The sequence below is a fragment of the Lepus europaeus genome, chromosome 1, assembly GCF_033115175.1.
Source record: "Lepus europaeus isolate LE1 chromosome 1, mLepTim1.pri, whole genome shotgun sequence".
NCBI lineage: Eukaryota > Metazoa > Chordata > Mammalia > Lagomorpha > Leporidae > Lepus > Lepus europaeus.
In genome coordinates, this window is record NC_084827.1 from 84,289,616 (window position 1) to 84,305,216 (window position 15,601).

General features: G+C 35.8%; 1 protein-coding gene and 1 pseudogene across 1 annotated transcript in view; one reads left to right on the forward strand and one right to left on the reverse strand.

Moving 5' to 3' along the window:
• KYNU (kynureninase) overlaps nucleotides 1-15,347 on the forward strand; it is a 172,915-nt gene extending 157,568 nt beyond the window's left edge. Inside the window, exons 11-14 of the mRNA XM_062186263.1 lie at nucleotides 2,314-2,366; nucleotides 4,655-4,740; nucleotides 9,639-9,869; nucleotides 14,503-15,347. Coding sequence (XP_062042247.1) covers nucleotides 2,314-2,366; nucleotides 4,655-4,740; nucleotides 9,639-9,869; nucleotides 14,503-14,625 — 493 coding nt within the window. The 3' untranslated portion in view covers nucleotides 14,626-15,347. The remainder of the gene's footprint in view (nucleotides 1-2,313; nucleotides 2,367-4,654; nucleotides 4,741-9,638; nucleotides 9,870-14,502) is intronic.
• On the reverse strand, nucleotides 693-837 carry LOC133768332 (U2 spliceosomal RNA; annotated as a pseudogene).
• Nucleotides 15,348-15,601: the final 254 nt, after the last annotated feature.

The following is a 15,601-nucleotide window of genomic DNA, read 5'->3' on the forward strand; positions in this document are numbered from 1 at the left end:
ATTATATTTGGGCTAATGAATAGGAGCTTAAATTATAATGAGAACTTTTTTATCATGTCCAAATAGTACATATAGTTTGGAAAGTTCTGGAAAACACAGATATGAATGAGGTATAAATTAAAAATGTTAACATTTTGTCCATAGTTCATATAAATGTATACATATTTTTCTAAAACTGAGGACACACTCCAAACTTTGTAATTTCATTTTATGTTTTAGCATTTATTCTTTTATACAGGATTTTTAAAATGGCTGTATAGATCCTGCCATATGCAAGTAGAGTAATTGATCAATGCTCTAACACAAGATTACATGTGGCTTCAATGGTATAAATACTATTGTGCTAGTTGCCCTAAGGTACAAATCTTAATGCACACCAAATAGGCTTTGGATAAATTGGAATGGGTAAAATTCTGGGACAGAAAAGTATGCATATTTTCCACATGTCTTCTCAAACTGTCATCCAGAAAATTCTTTTATCTTTAGATAAAGGATCATTTTCTTTTACTTTGAATTCTTGATTGAAAATAGATTTTATAATTTTTAAATTACTTACCAATTTGTTAATGTATTGTTAATATAATCTCTTTATTTCATTATTTTATTTGTGACATAAAAGGATTTTTGTGTTCCTTTTGATTTTTGTTTATAAACACTTAATGTTTCTCTTTTATAAGTTGCCTGTCCAGTTCTATGGTTGTGGAGCATTTTGATACACTGTCCATTTTCTGTGAAAATGTCAAGTATCACTCTTTTTGCATCTTTGCTTTGTGTTATAATTTATTTTCTGATAAGAAGGTGCTACACTTGATCTTAGCCAAAAGGCTGAGAAGCAATGATAATTTATTTTCAATAGAGAATTTTAATGTGAATCTATTGATTACATTTATATTTTTTCTGTTTTTATGCTTAGAAAAAATTTCTCATTTTAAAATTATATAACTACATATATTTTCTTCATTTTTGCATTGTGATATCACAATTATGTTCCTTTTGTCTTACTCATTTCTTTCATCTTTTGCATATTCATTTAATGCAATTTGTAATATACCATGTTTTTCAAATCTTGAAAATATCAATAATAGACTATACTTTTATTTAAAAATTTATTATTTCATCTATATAACTTTTTAAAGATTTGTTTACTTGCTAGGACTACAGAGACAAAGGGAAAGAGAGACAGAGTGAGCAAGCAAGAGTGCCCTTCCTGTTGGTTCTTTCCCCAAAGGGCTGGAGCTTCTTCCAGGTCTCCATGTGTGTAGCAGGGGCCCAAGCTCTGGGCCATCTTCTGCTACCTTGTCAGGCACATTAGCGAGGAGCTGGATTAGCAGTGGAATAGCTGGGACACAAACCCATGGCCATATATGATGCTGACATTGTAAGCAGTGGCTTTACCTGCTATGCCAAAATGCCAGGCCCTCAGCTATACGTTTTTTATAAAATTAAAATAATTTGCCAAGTAAAGAAAAAAGTGCCCTGGAGTTTTTATTTTGCCTGCTCTAAAGTTAACTATTTAATGAGAATTGATTATCAGGAAAATCACATTTATCTTTCTCTAAACCATTTTATAGTTTATAAAATTAATCTGCATTCATTTGTGATTGTGATTTTTTCCTGTATATTTTGTATTTTGTGTTGGGCTAGTTAACATTTTTATTAACATAAAAATAACTTATGAAATTATTGAAAAATTGTAAACAATTAGGATTTAGGGGTACCATTTCTTTTTAGAATTTCTATTGTGAAAACATTTATATTTTGAACTTTTAATTTAAAATTTAGAAAACATTGATTTTATTTTACTCATGTAAGAAAAAGATAATGTGAATAAATTATAATTCTCAACAGTTACATATATTAATTGCTTTATGATACTACATGTATCTGCTTATGTATTTGACAAATCCTAAGTACAGGATGGGAGTTTGGTGCAGTGGTTACAATGCTACTTGGAACACTCATCTTACATCATCTTAAATCCTATATACCTGGCATTTCTCAGCTTCTCCACTTTTGCTCCAGAATTCTATAAATGAGCACCTTGGGAGGAAGCAGATTATGGCCTGAGTAATTGGATCCCCTGCCTCTGGGAGACAAATATTTAGTTCTGACCTCCTGGCTTCCCTCTGGCCCAGCCCTGAAAGTCTTGGGCACTTGGGGAGCGAACCAGATTGTAGAAGATGTCTGCCTTTTATACAATTTAAAATATTTTTTTAAAAAAATCACAAACAGTGTTAATGTGCACGTCCCAGATTCCAAAATTAATTGTGGTTGCTTTTTTAAACAAAAATAATGTTGCTATTTATCTTTTAGACTAGTGGGGTGGTTCAGCCATGAACTCAGCACCAGATTTGAAATGGATAACAGTAAGTGTATTCAAATGTACTTCTTAAGTCTATTTATTTTTGAGTTATTTCAATTTTCATCTGTCCTTGTGTTGTATGTAATATACATGCCCCATGGAGATTGCACTTTGGAAATGTCACTGAAAATTCTTAAAATAAGAAATGACATTTCCAGCATGTAAGACAAGTGTTTATAGATTTTAGCACGATTCTGGTCTATCTCTTTGTAGGGAGATAAAAGGAAATGAAATCTAACGTACAGCCTGTGTGGCTTGGTCAGAGCCCATCAACATGGAGGGCCCTAAGCATCAGACAGTGAGGCCTGGGGAATTTGGTGCTTGAGGTTTGACCCAGAAAGAAGTAAGATCAGACCCTCCTGGTGCTTAATTGTTTTGTGATGTGGTACAAGCTATCTTATCTTGGCTCATTATTTTTCTTTCTCACATTTCTTATATGAATGATATTAGTTCAGGGTTTGTTTTAATAGTAAGCCAAGTTCAAAACTGTAAAGCAAGTAGCATGTAGCAGTGCTTTGATGTTTATTACTTTTTTTGGCCTAAATACCCTCTTTTGTGGCTTTTGCCACATACCTGAGTGGCAGTTAAACCTGTGAGCCGTTAAACCCAAGTGGGTGGAAACGAAATCATCCCATGCATTGAGCTCACATGCTGTCCTACTTCTTCTTCCCAAGCGACCCTACTCAGTCACACAGGGCACAGAGAGCAGCCTCGGTGTTTTGAAAGCTCAATATACTCTTTTTTTTTTTTTTAATTCCTCAAACTCAGACCTTGGCATTTTCTGGCCTTCAGAATTGAGCTGCAGCCTCAACTTTTCCCGTATCTCAAGTGTGTTGGGTTTCTTTTTTTTTTTTTTTGGACAGGCAGAGTGGATAGTGAGAGAGAGAGACAGAGACAGAGAGAAAGGTCTTCGTTTTTGCCGTTGGTTCACCCTCCAATGGCCGCTGTGGCCGGCGCATCGCGCTGATCCGAAGCCAGGAGCCAGGTGCTTCTCCTGGTCTCCCATGCAGGTGCAGGGCCCAAGGACTTGGGCCATCCTCCACTGCCTTCCCGGGCCATAGCAGAGAGCTGGCCTGGAAGAGGGGCAACCGGGACAGAATCCGGTGCCCCAACCGGGACTAGAACCTGGTGTGCCGGCGCTGCAAGGCGGAGGATTAGCCTGTTAAGCCACGGCGCCAGCCTCAATATACTCTTGATCTTTCAGGTTACTTCCAACCCTAAGATATTTTATATACATCTGAATTTGCAAATACCAAGTTACAAAGGACCAAGAGGGATTATTCTAATCAGGAAACTTGTCTTTTATTTTGGCTGCTACAGTAATTATCTTTGAAATTATGCCAATTATTTAAATACTTTCAGAAGAGTTTTCTTCTCTGCAAATAAACAAATTAAATCAGAAATAGAAAACTTAGGATGTTGATACAAATTGTTTTTAAAAAGATTAATGAATTTGACAGAATTAGAAAGAGAGACAGATCTACTCTGCTGAGGGCAAATATTGGGCTCTGTCATTTTCATGCTAACACAGCCATAAAGGTTCAAACATGAATTAACTTTGACCATGTTCCAACTAAATCTTATTTTAAAAATCAGATAGATCTACTTTGATCTGTAGGCCTCAGCATGACTAGTTCTGGATCAGATGACCATCTAAAGACTCATGATTCTTTCAATCAGTTGTAGTTTTAACTTGATCTCAAACCTGTCTTACCAACGTAGGCCTCTTGGATTTAACTTGCTATAATTCAATCCAGCTAATGGCTTTCAGAATAATGGCTGCTACCAAGTTACCTTTTTATTAAGCCATATCTTAAATCTTCTTTAAAAAAAGATTAGCATACCCATGCCCTGTTTTTCCCAAGAGAAGTCTATTGCCCTAATAGCCCTAGCACTGAAAATCACCTTCATGGATCACTCCACTTTTGGATAACCTTACAATTCTGTGTCATTCTAATCATTCTGTCTCACTGACATTGTTTCATAACAGAAAAGCCAATTGCAGGGCAGAGGAATGTTAGCTTGGGAACAGGAAGGAAGAGGGCGGGGTTCTGGAAAACTTCTAGAAATGGCCATTTTTATTTTGTGTCTAAGGCTTCTAATATTCAGTAGCCTGCCAGGAAGGTAGTGAGGTGAAATATTCTAGTATTTTAGCTTCATCAAATGTCTTTTAATTATTTCAGAAATCCCATGTAGGAATTTTTAAAAAGTTTAAAATTCTTATTCTACGATTTTACTGTATTTATAGATATGAAAACATTCTACAAAAGTGACATGATATTAATTTTTCAGAACTTCAGTTAATCCCGGGAGTCACTGGATTCCGAATTTCTAACCCTCCCATTCTGTTGGTCTGTTCCTTGCATGCTAGTTTAGAGGTGAGTGATTGACACTTCAGCCTTCCTACACCCTTAACCTGACAAGTTGTACTTCCTCTGCTGGCTGGAAGATTTAAATATTCATTGTGCATGAACAGTGGACAATGGGCAGCACTCCTGCTCAAGCCAGTGACCAGTGGTGACTGTCACATTCATTTCTTAGTTTCAGTTCCTAGCACACTTCTTGTGGCACATTGTTGGCACATGGTAAATATTGAAGGGAATTGATCTGGAGAGACAAGTGTTTTGTTCCCTTGGGATCTGTATGGCCCCAAGTAAGTTGTTTCACCTTTTCTTGATCTCTCTATAAACAAAATAAGCATGTCATATGTAGTTCTTCAGTAATTTACTTATTCTACATGTACCTAGTGAGAAAATATTGTATCTCATACACTGTTGTGATTCCTGGAGACTGACTTTCTTCCAGTGCTGTGAGTCCATGAACTGACAAAATACCATGTGGCAAAGCTACAGGTAGACTGACTTCAAGAAGAAAAACAATCAGGTATCATCAGGGTAAACCAAAGACTGAGTTAAGTTACCTCATAAGACAGGGTTTTTTTCTTTTTTCGTTTTTGTACTATGGCTTCTTTTCTGCTGTTATTTCCACATAGAATCTCTACTATTATTCACTCAATATTTCCATTTAGATCACTCATATTTTCACTTGGATTTATACTCACCTGAAGTTAATATCCATGTGATGAATTAGGATGGTTATATACACATGCACCCATATATAGAGTTATAGATAAAAACAAATAGATACTCATATCTAGCAAAGCAAACCATGATTCTCTAAAGACTATTATTTAGGGTTAAATTCATGCAAGTAAATACTATTAATAATTATATACTATTTGATTGATTATACTGATACATATATTAAACATATTTTATATACATGTTAGTAAAATATATTTTGAATATATTCTAACAAAAGTTTTAAATATGCGGCTATTTAAAATAGGAGGTTGAATCTTTTCCTTAATGCCTCCTAAAATCAACTACTTTATTGTATTTTAGGAAATCTTTTTATTATGGATGTCGATATCAAGTGAGTAACTGTATAAGAACTTTCAAATCTCTTCAAAATCTAAATTCTAGGATTTCATAATTTTGTGAACATATAAAGCAGTTTCTCATTCTGTCCACTGGATGGCAGTGTCAAGTTCCTCTATTTCTGTGCATCTTCTTTGCTGTTTGGTGGTAATCACCTCATTACATTTCATCCCAATTTAAAGATCACTTACTCAGGTTGACCACTAGATGGAGCGTGTGCTGTTTTTACTTTTTGACAGATTTTTGACACCCAGTAAGACATTTTCTGGAAGTTTTTATTTTTATTTTTTTAAACATTCCTTAGCAAATTTGAAAATGCTATTTGAGTTGCTTTTATAACATCCACTCATAGAAACAGTCTGTTTGAACGTCATAAACCAAGAGAAAGTTTTGGCTTACTTTGCAAGATAATACCAGGGCAAAGATGCATTAGAACATAAAAGGCACCAGGACATATCTCAGGAAGAACTGCTACCTACAGCTATTTCCTCTTATTTTCCTTATCTTTGGGAACACTCATTCCTTTATGCTTGCTGCAGTGGCCTAGCACTATTGACCTCCTCTGCTTAGGAACAAAGGAAGATCCTTATTTTTCTTGCCAGTATTAGCCTACACTACTGCCTTAGAGTCACTTCTATAAGGTTTTAATCTCAAAATCTGAGCAAAGACTTATTTTTTCCCTTTCGATAGCTAAACTTAAATCTAACAAAATGAATCTAAAAGCTCCCAAATGAAGAATCTATACCTCTGGAGCTCCTTATCACATAAATACTACTATAGCACCACCTGTCATTTACTGCTGAGGCTGTGGACAGAACAAGTTTGTGTTCTGTTAATCAAGTCTGATGTTGGTGGAAATGTTTAAAATTTCTCCTTCTGATTATAAATTAAATCTTTTTTTCTAATTTCAAAGCAGTATCTTTGTTTCCCATTCTTGTAAAATTTCCAACTTTCTTAGACACTTTAGAATTTGTCAGGTGAGTAAGCCTAAGGCAAATTTACCACGTTAGTATTTAGCTTGTATGTTTCCAACTATTACTGTATGGCTGGAAATAGATGGTTGAAACCTGAGTAAAAGAAATAAATGCATGAATCCAGCTGCCTCTTTTGAAAATATTCAACTTGGGGAGAGAGCCTACACTTGGGAATCAGTTGTACATGAGTATGACCTCAGATTTTCAGCACAGTGATATTTTGAAAGATATTAATATGACTACAATCATGGATGCATATAATAGATTGAGACTTTTAAAACAGTACCTTACAATCAGGTTCAAATTATCTTTTTTTTAAATATTTTTGGACATTAACAATTACACAGTAACTTAAAAATCATATGGATCACGGAAAGCAGCATTGGGCTGGGAGCCAGGCTGACATCCAGGCTTGGGATCCTTCCTTGGACATGAAGTGTGACCTTACACAAGCAGCAACTGTGCCTCAGTTTTAAAATGAGGATGTTTTGATCACATAACCTCATAAGTTCCCCCAATCTTCCCATTACTTGTGTGACATGTTCATGTATTTTGCAGGTTCATATTTGTGTAAAATAATAAACAGATCATTTTTAGATCTTTTCAGTATATGAATTCGTAACGAAATAAGTCACTTTAAAATATAAAGTTAGACCATTCAATTAAAATATATGGCAAGCCCAAAGACTCAAAAGAAACACACTATGTGTTTCATAACAAAGTTATTCAGGAGCCAATTCGAAGAATTTAAAAGGAAAATGTGGAAAGTAGCAAACTATACTTAGAAAAGATAGCCCAACTGGTTGAAAGCCTGCCAAAAATTCTGTTATAAGTTAAATACTTATCAAACTACATTTTCTACTTTTTGCTAATTTAAAAAATATTTTTATGTATAACAGAAGCATAGAAATAAAGAGAAGCAAAAAAAAAAGAGGCTATTTATTCTATTTCTTATTAGCCCCTCTAAATATGTTTACATGAGGTCTCATTATAAATTTTTATAATCTGTGAGAAATATTTAAAAGTGACAGGGAATGCAATTGCCCTTCTTATGAGCTGTAATGTGGAAACTAGTTTTTTAAACTTATTTTATTATTAAAGAGTAACAACATTCCACAGTATATTAAACTTGAGGCCATTTGTTATTAAAGATTGGTTTCTAGCTATCAAGGGACTTTTCTAAGAATAAAATCCCATAGTCCCCTTTAAAACACCGTCAACTTAATATTCCCCCAAAGTCTTATTACCTTATTAATACAAATGAACTATCATTAAAAGTAATACTTTGAACATTGCCCCTACCTGCATACAATGACATTCACAGCACAGCTAGAAAATTCTGTAGCTTTATTAGAGTTTCCTCAAATATTTTTGATCTCTAGAGAGACTCTTGCACACCTCAGAGCCTAACCACATGTAGGTTGTACCTTGCCTGTCCTTGCTCCTGCCCTCTGCCAAATTGTTGATTCTTTGCCCTTAATGCCCTTGATCTAAAACTTGGCTGTGTTTCCTTGAGTCCTCATTATGTGTAGTCCACTCACTTTGGTTTTATATAAGGCACCAAAGAGATGCCTCCTACCAAAATCCACGCAACACTGGTCACCCGAGACCTGGAGTGGTATTGTCGACACTGAGATGCCACGTGCCATCAGAAAACAATGATGAAAGCTTCAACTTGCAGCTCATTCCACTGCAGGCTTCAAATGTAGTCTGCTGGTGGCACTAAAAAGAGACAGCTGCCGACCTATCCTCTGTGTTTCTCCTCTGTTATTTGGAGGCCATTACCTTCAATACCTCTTCCCTCCTCTCTTCCACCCAAATCCATGCCTCCATGTATGAATGCTTGAGTCTTGTTAGAATGCCTGCCACAGATGTCACCTACAAAAATATCTATCTTCATATTTGATGAAGTCTAGACACCACCAAGTGACCCTATTTTTACTCTTGATAACTTTATTCATGATACAGAAAAGGGGCATTGAACGACACTCCCGTGTATCATGCTGTGTTTTTGCAGTTCATTTGACTCTGATGTGTAGGATATATTTTTAAACTCTATTTGACCTTAAGAGATAAGCCAGAAAATCATGTCTCTTCTGATCCCTAATGTTCCAGCACCAGTTATTGTATGTCCTTGTCATTCTGTTAATACTAGACTAGGCAGCAAGTGGCAATAATTTCATATTAGTACTGGAGTTTAGCAGGGGAATAAAAGATAGAAATGTGTGTGCATGTGTGAGAGAGAGAGAGAGAAAAAGAGAAATGTAACCCAAATGCTTCAATTATGATAAAAACATTTTCAGATATTTGCTAAGAAAACTTACTTTTATTTTTACTTACCTCTGTGTTTACTGTTATACTAGGGGAGATTTAGAAATCAGTAAGGCAATTATCAATAGTATGAGCAAATAGTACATTCCACATATGTCCATGTGTTTAGCTCATATTGTGCATTTTGTGGGCCAAACAAAATTTCTTTCAGAATAGAAAAAAATCTTCTTGATTATTATTTTTAAAAATTGTTTTAGGAGAAAATTTTAAGTTTTATGAAATTTAAATACATTTATTCAGATATATTTTGGTGATTAAGCTAATTTCAAATGACTGAAAGAAAGTGATACTCTTTTCTTCTTTTGCAATCACTGTTTAAATGATATGTATACAACTTTTCTGTCATGGAAATTTCATCTTCAATTTTTAATGGCAAGGCATTTCAAAGAGAACATGTTTTTATAAAAAAAGTAACTAAAATGTAATGTTTATTGGAAAGATCAAAAATTAGTATTTCCTTTTTTGGATGTGATTTACACTTAATTTTTGCTTCTTTGTAAATCAGTGACTGTCAATTTGAATCTCTTGCAGATCTTTAGGAAAGCCACTATGAAAGCATTAAGGAGAAAATCCATTTTGCTTACTGGTTATCTGGAGTATATGATCAAGCAGTACTACCACAAAGACAAAGCAGAAACCAAGGAATCAATTGTGAACATAATTACTCCATCCCGAATAGAGGACCGTGGCTGCCAGTTAACACTAACATTTACTGTTCCAAAGAAAAATGTTTTCCAAGAACTAGAGAAAAGAGGAGTAGTTGTAAGTATATCTCTTTCTTGGCTTCCAGATATTCTCTGTAAACTGCATTATTTGAACAAAAGTTGGATTCCTTGGTTTATTCATTTTTGCATGTCATTTCATATTAATCAATCATTTATGACAAACTAAGTGACAGCTAACCATTCAGCACTGTATTATCTGAAAGGCATAGATAATTGTTACTTCTGATAAAACAGAAGAAACCACAAATTTCAGCTATAAGCAATATTTTATATAACTTATTCTTTTTATAATTGTTTTGGGTAGAAAACTATCAAAGTCAATTAGGACATGATTTCACTAGCTTTAATTACTGAAGACTACTATATGTAATAACAATTTAGTGTGGGGGTGGAAGAAATCAGTGTTAGTTGTTTGCTAGAAATAATTTATTTTCACTCTTGTCACTTTTGTCAAAAAAGTTAGTATCTGAAGATATACTTCAGAATTGGTAGCATTGCAAGAAACGGTTTTCTCAAAATATTTGAGCTTTTTATTATTAATAATTGTACATACTTATTGAATACAGTGTGATATTTTGATGCATTTGTGCTTATTAAGTCAGGGTAATTCATGTTTTCTCTTTTTGTCATGACTTTATGATTGGAGCCTTGTCCCTCCTCTCTTCTATTTGTCTGCGAAATATATGATAGGTTATTGTGAAATAAAGTCACCCCAGTGCTATGTAACCACTAAAAACTTATTATTTATAGCTAAGAGTGGTTTGGTATTTGTTCTAAACTTCCTCTGTCCCCTCCTACCTCCCAGTTTCTAGTACTACTATTCAACGTTAAGATAGACTGTTTTAGCTTCCATATATGAGGGAAAACACTATGATCCACCTTCCTGCTACTGCACACTCTGAGAGGCAGCTGGTGATGAGTCAAAGATCTGGGCCTGAGCTACACATGAGGTAGACCCAGATGGAGTTCTAGTTCCTGGCTTTGGCTTGGCCCAGTCCCCAGTGTTGCAGCCATTTGCAGAGTGAACTAGTGTATGGAAGCTTGCTTGCTCTGCCTCTCTCTCTCACTCACTCAATCTTGTTATTCCTTTAAAAAAATACAAAGAGGAAAACACTAAAAAATCATTTCTGGTGGGACTGATCTGGTAGTGATGATGAATTCCCTCTGTTTTTATTTCTCTGGGAAAACTTCATTTCTCATTCATTTCTAAAGGATAGCTTTGATGGCTATAGTATTCTTAGTTGGCAGTTGTTTTTATTTCTAGACCTTACATATATTATGCCATTTTATTCAGGCCTACAAGCTTTTTGCTGAAAAATCTGTTAGTCTAATGGGTTGTCCTTTATGTGACACCTCACAGTTTTCCCTGTTTTGGACTCTCCTTTTGTGTGACTTGTTTGGTATGATGTACGTTGGAGAAGATATCTGTTAGTTGAGTCTGTTCAGGGTCCTTTGACATTCCTTGATCTGGATATCCATCTCTCCTTCAATGCTGCAATGCTGCAGATTTTTTCAGTTATTTCATTAAACAGCATTTCAATGATTTTTCCTCCTCTTTTCCTTCAGTTGGCTTGCACAACAGAGCCCCATATGTCTCATATGCTTTCTTCATTCTTTAATCCTATTTTAAAAATTTTATCTGACTGAGTTATTTGAAAGGACTTGTCCTCAGATTCAGAAATTCTTCTGCTTGGTCTATCCTGTTGTTGAAGCTCACAATGGTATTTTTTATTTCATTGAACTGTTCAGCTCCAAGATTTCAGATTGATTTTCATTCATATCATGTATTATTTTTCTCATTTTAATTGTACTTTTATTCTCTTACATCTTGGAGTTTCATTAGGGTGATTACTTTTAATTCTTTTGTAGGGATTTCATAATTTTTCAGATCAGAATTGGTTTCTGGAGTAGTATTGAGTTGCTTTGGAGGTGTCATACTTCCTTGCTTTTTCAAATTTCTAATGTCCCTCCATTGATGTTTACATATCTGTTGTAAAAGTTGTTTCTTCTTTAAAGAATAGCTTTCTACAGCATAGACGTTTTGCTTGGTGAAATGTCAGTTGTGTAGTATCTGTTTGACTTCTTTAGCTGTAGTCAAGGCTAGTAGTGTCTATGAGTGCCACAACTGTCAACACTGCAGCAGTTCATAGAAGTAGTGAGATGACTTTGCAGTGGACAGCAGCCTCCAAAGATGGATGTTCTCAGGCTGTACATGATTATGTCCACTCACACTAGAGTTTGTGATGGCAGTAGCCATGTCCCTGATGCTATAGGATACAGAAGGTACTGTTCCCAGGACCTGTCAGGCAAGCATGGGTGATATCAGTTTATGTGCCACCATTACTCATGGTCCTGAAATTATAGGATGTGGATGGGACCCTTCTAAGGTCCTTGTGGGTGAGAATGGGTGACATTGGTGTTTGTAGCCATGGCAATCATACTCCTAGAGTTGTATGATGCAGTGGAGACTTTTCCTAGGTCCCATGCAGTGAGTATGGGTAAGGCTGGGTCTTAGAACCAACAGATATAGCCTTGTAGATACAAGATGCAGGAAGAACCATCCCCAGGTCCTACAGGGCAAACAAAGGTGACACTGGGACTTATGATCCAGGGCTCTTGATGAGCTGTGTACAAGATATGGAAGGGGTTTCCTCAGGTACCACAAGTGCTTATGTACCAGCTTCCTTGTGTGCTAGGACTTAAGACAAGGAAGGTAACTTATCCAGATACTATAGAGCTGGCAAGCATATTTCTAGGGCTTTTGCACAGTGAAAGGGCTGATAGACCCCTTTGCATCCTGTGAGATGTGGTATTTTCAGGGGCTTCCCATGGCAACAGGAGCTATCTACTGACCCCTAAGACAGAATGGAGTCTAGCAGTGGCTGTGATGCACTTACATAGATTCTGGAGCTTGACAGAGACAAAGTAATTTTTGTTTTTTGAGTTGTATGTGAGTGAAAGAGACCCTCGTCAGCTTTCCAGATTTTTAAAGCCTGTGAGGACTGTGGAAGTCTCCTGTAGTTCAAGCTGCTGGCCTATAGTGCTAATAGAGGTCAATGTGCTTTTCTGTTTTCCTTTTCCTGGCAATGTGGTGTCCCTCCAGCCAGGGGGCCATGGGAAAGTTGCAGTGCACTTGGTTTCTCCCCGCGTATTGGATTCTGAGTCTCTGTGCCAGTTAGAGTTGCTGTCCCTCCTTTCCTGAAGTTCTCCTCCAGTCCGTCTCCTTGTTATCCAGTTTCTTCTCACTGACAGAGGTGGTGCAGGACACCTCTACTCAGCCCTCTTGGGAGTTAGTTCTCTACCACTGATGTGGGAGATCTGGACTGAATTTCAGTCTCCCAGTATTGTTGTCCACCTCAGAGTTGTTGTTGGCATTTAGGTAGTGAACCAGCATAGAGAAGTGTCTTCTCGGTCTGCCCTCCTCTTAAATAAATAAATAAATGTTAGGAATGGGTGTTTGTTGCCACAGTTACTTTGCCACTTGGAATACTCACAACCTGTTGGAGTGCCTGATGGAATTTCCATATTAGAATTTTCCAATAGACCACAGATAATGGCTAAACTACCTGGATCCCTGCCACTCAAGTGGGGGACCCAGACTGAGTTCTGGGCTCCTAGATTCAGGCTAGCCTATCCCTGGATATTGAAGGCATTTGGGGAGTACACCACTGGATAGAAGATCCCTGTCTGCTTTCAAATTGAATCATAAATGTTTTTAAATTAAACATATAAACCATTACCATATTTTTCAGCTAATAGCAGATATCTCTTAAGTTAAAAGTAGTGATTTATCCTCACTACTGGACACATATTCTAGGCTTGCTTTGAAAACTACCAACATTCCCAGAGACATACCCAACTCCTTAGCTAGAAGATAAAGAATTAGATGATGAAATTTAAGGATAATTTTCTAAAACTCTCCAAATCTCAATGAAATTCTCATTCACATACATTTTTCCAAGAGTTCCAGCCCCTCTACAATTTCCACATAAAAAATATATATTAGCAAAGCTACATCGTGGCTTAGCAGGTACAGCCACCACCTGGAACATTGGCATCCCCTTTCAGCACCAGTTGATGCTTCCACTTCCAATCCAGCTCCCTGCTAATGGAATGGGAGAAGCAGTGGAAGATTGCCCATGTGTTTAGGCCCCTGCCATCCATGTGGGAGACCCTGATGAAGCTCTTGTTTCTTGATATGTGTGGAGTGAATCAGCAGATGGAGGATCTCTCTCTCTCTTTCCTTCTTTAACTCTGAATTTCAAATAAATAAATCCTTTTATTAAAAAAATATATGAAGAATGTTTCCAAAGTTCATGGAAAATAATTATTAAATAATTATGAATGGATTTCAAAAATAATTTAACAAAGTAAACATCTTTCAATGTCATTTTACCATGCACATTTTGAAGAATATACATGTCTATGACCTAATGGATACTTAAAACTATAACTGCTGAGTAAACTTTAAAAAAGTACTTTGAATATTTAGGTACTAATCCTTTGTTATTCTTGTTTTTATTAAGGAGTTTCAGATTTTTACTGAAAGTAGGAAAAATACCTATATATTTTGAGGAAAATCAGCATGGATGCTTTAAGTTTGTCTTGAATGGAGATTTCCAATTTATGAATAATACTAACATTATCATGGCTTTACTTTTTCCCTACAGTGTGACAAACGAGAACCAAATGGCATTCGAGTGGCTCCAGTTCCTCTCTACAATTCTTTTCATGATGTTTATAAATTTGTCACTCTGCTCACTTCTGTACTTGACTGTACACAAACAAAATAGCAGTGTCTTCAAGAATAACTTAGAAAATTATACTAAAAAGCTATTATGACTAGTTTTCCAGCATTCAATTTTTAATTATTGAAATTATTATAAAAGTGATTACATGTAATTATACACTGTGCAGAAATATATGGTATGGGGTCAATGTTTGGTACAGCAGTGAATTCATGTGCATCCCATATTAGAGTCCCTGGGTTCAAGTACCAGCTCCACTACTGATCCTGCTTCACTTTGGGTAGCAAGAAAGACGCAACTATTTGGGTCACTGCCATCCACATTGGAGATTCAGATTAAGTTCCACACTCCTGGTTTTTGTCTGACCCTGCTCCAGCTGTAGCAGGCATCTTAGGAGTGAATTGCCTCTGGCATCTTTGTGTATATTCATTTTGAAATCAGTATGCTTCTCAAAATGAATAGGTATCACCTTAGATTTGATAAAAATTGCTACCTATAGCAAAAACAAGTTTCATAAATTTGTGCTCTGATATTTATTATTTTATCTCACTAAAGAAATATTGGTTGAAATGTATTAAATTGAATTCCCTAACCACTCTTCACCTTAATCCACACTTTTCAAGGCATTCTTTTATTTTGATCTCATCACAGTATCTTTTATCTTTTTATTTAAAATGGGAACTTCCTATCTTGGAAAAGTTTGGAGTTTTGTCTCCAAAGTTGAGATACTTGTGATTAAGAATTAGAGTTAGGAAACAAGTGCTCCATCTCTCTACTCTGTCATTCAAAATCTATGAACCTTTCTTATTCATTATGAAAACTAAAATTTCACTCAATCCTACTGTACTTCTGTAGTTCTCAGTTCACAATGCCACAACCGCTATTTATGAATTAACAAAATTTTCTACATTTGCATACACAACCAGCAAGAAGGAGTGACTAACACCATTACAACTCCTTACTGCACAAATTTGGATGTAATTAATTTGGAAAACTACTTTGGACAGAAGAATCAAATAAT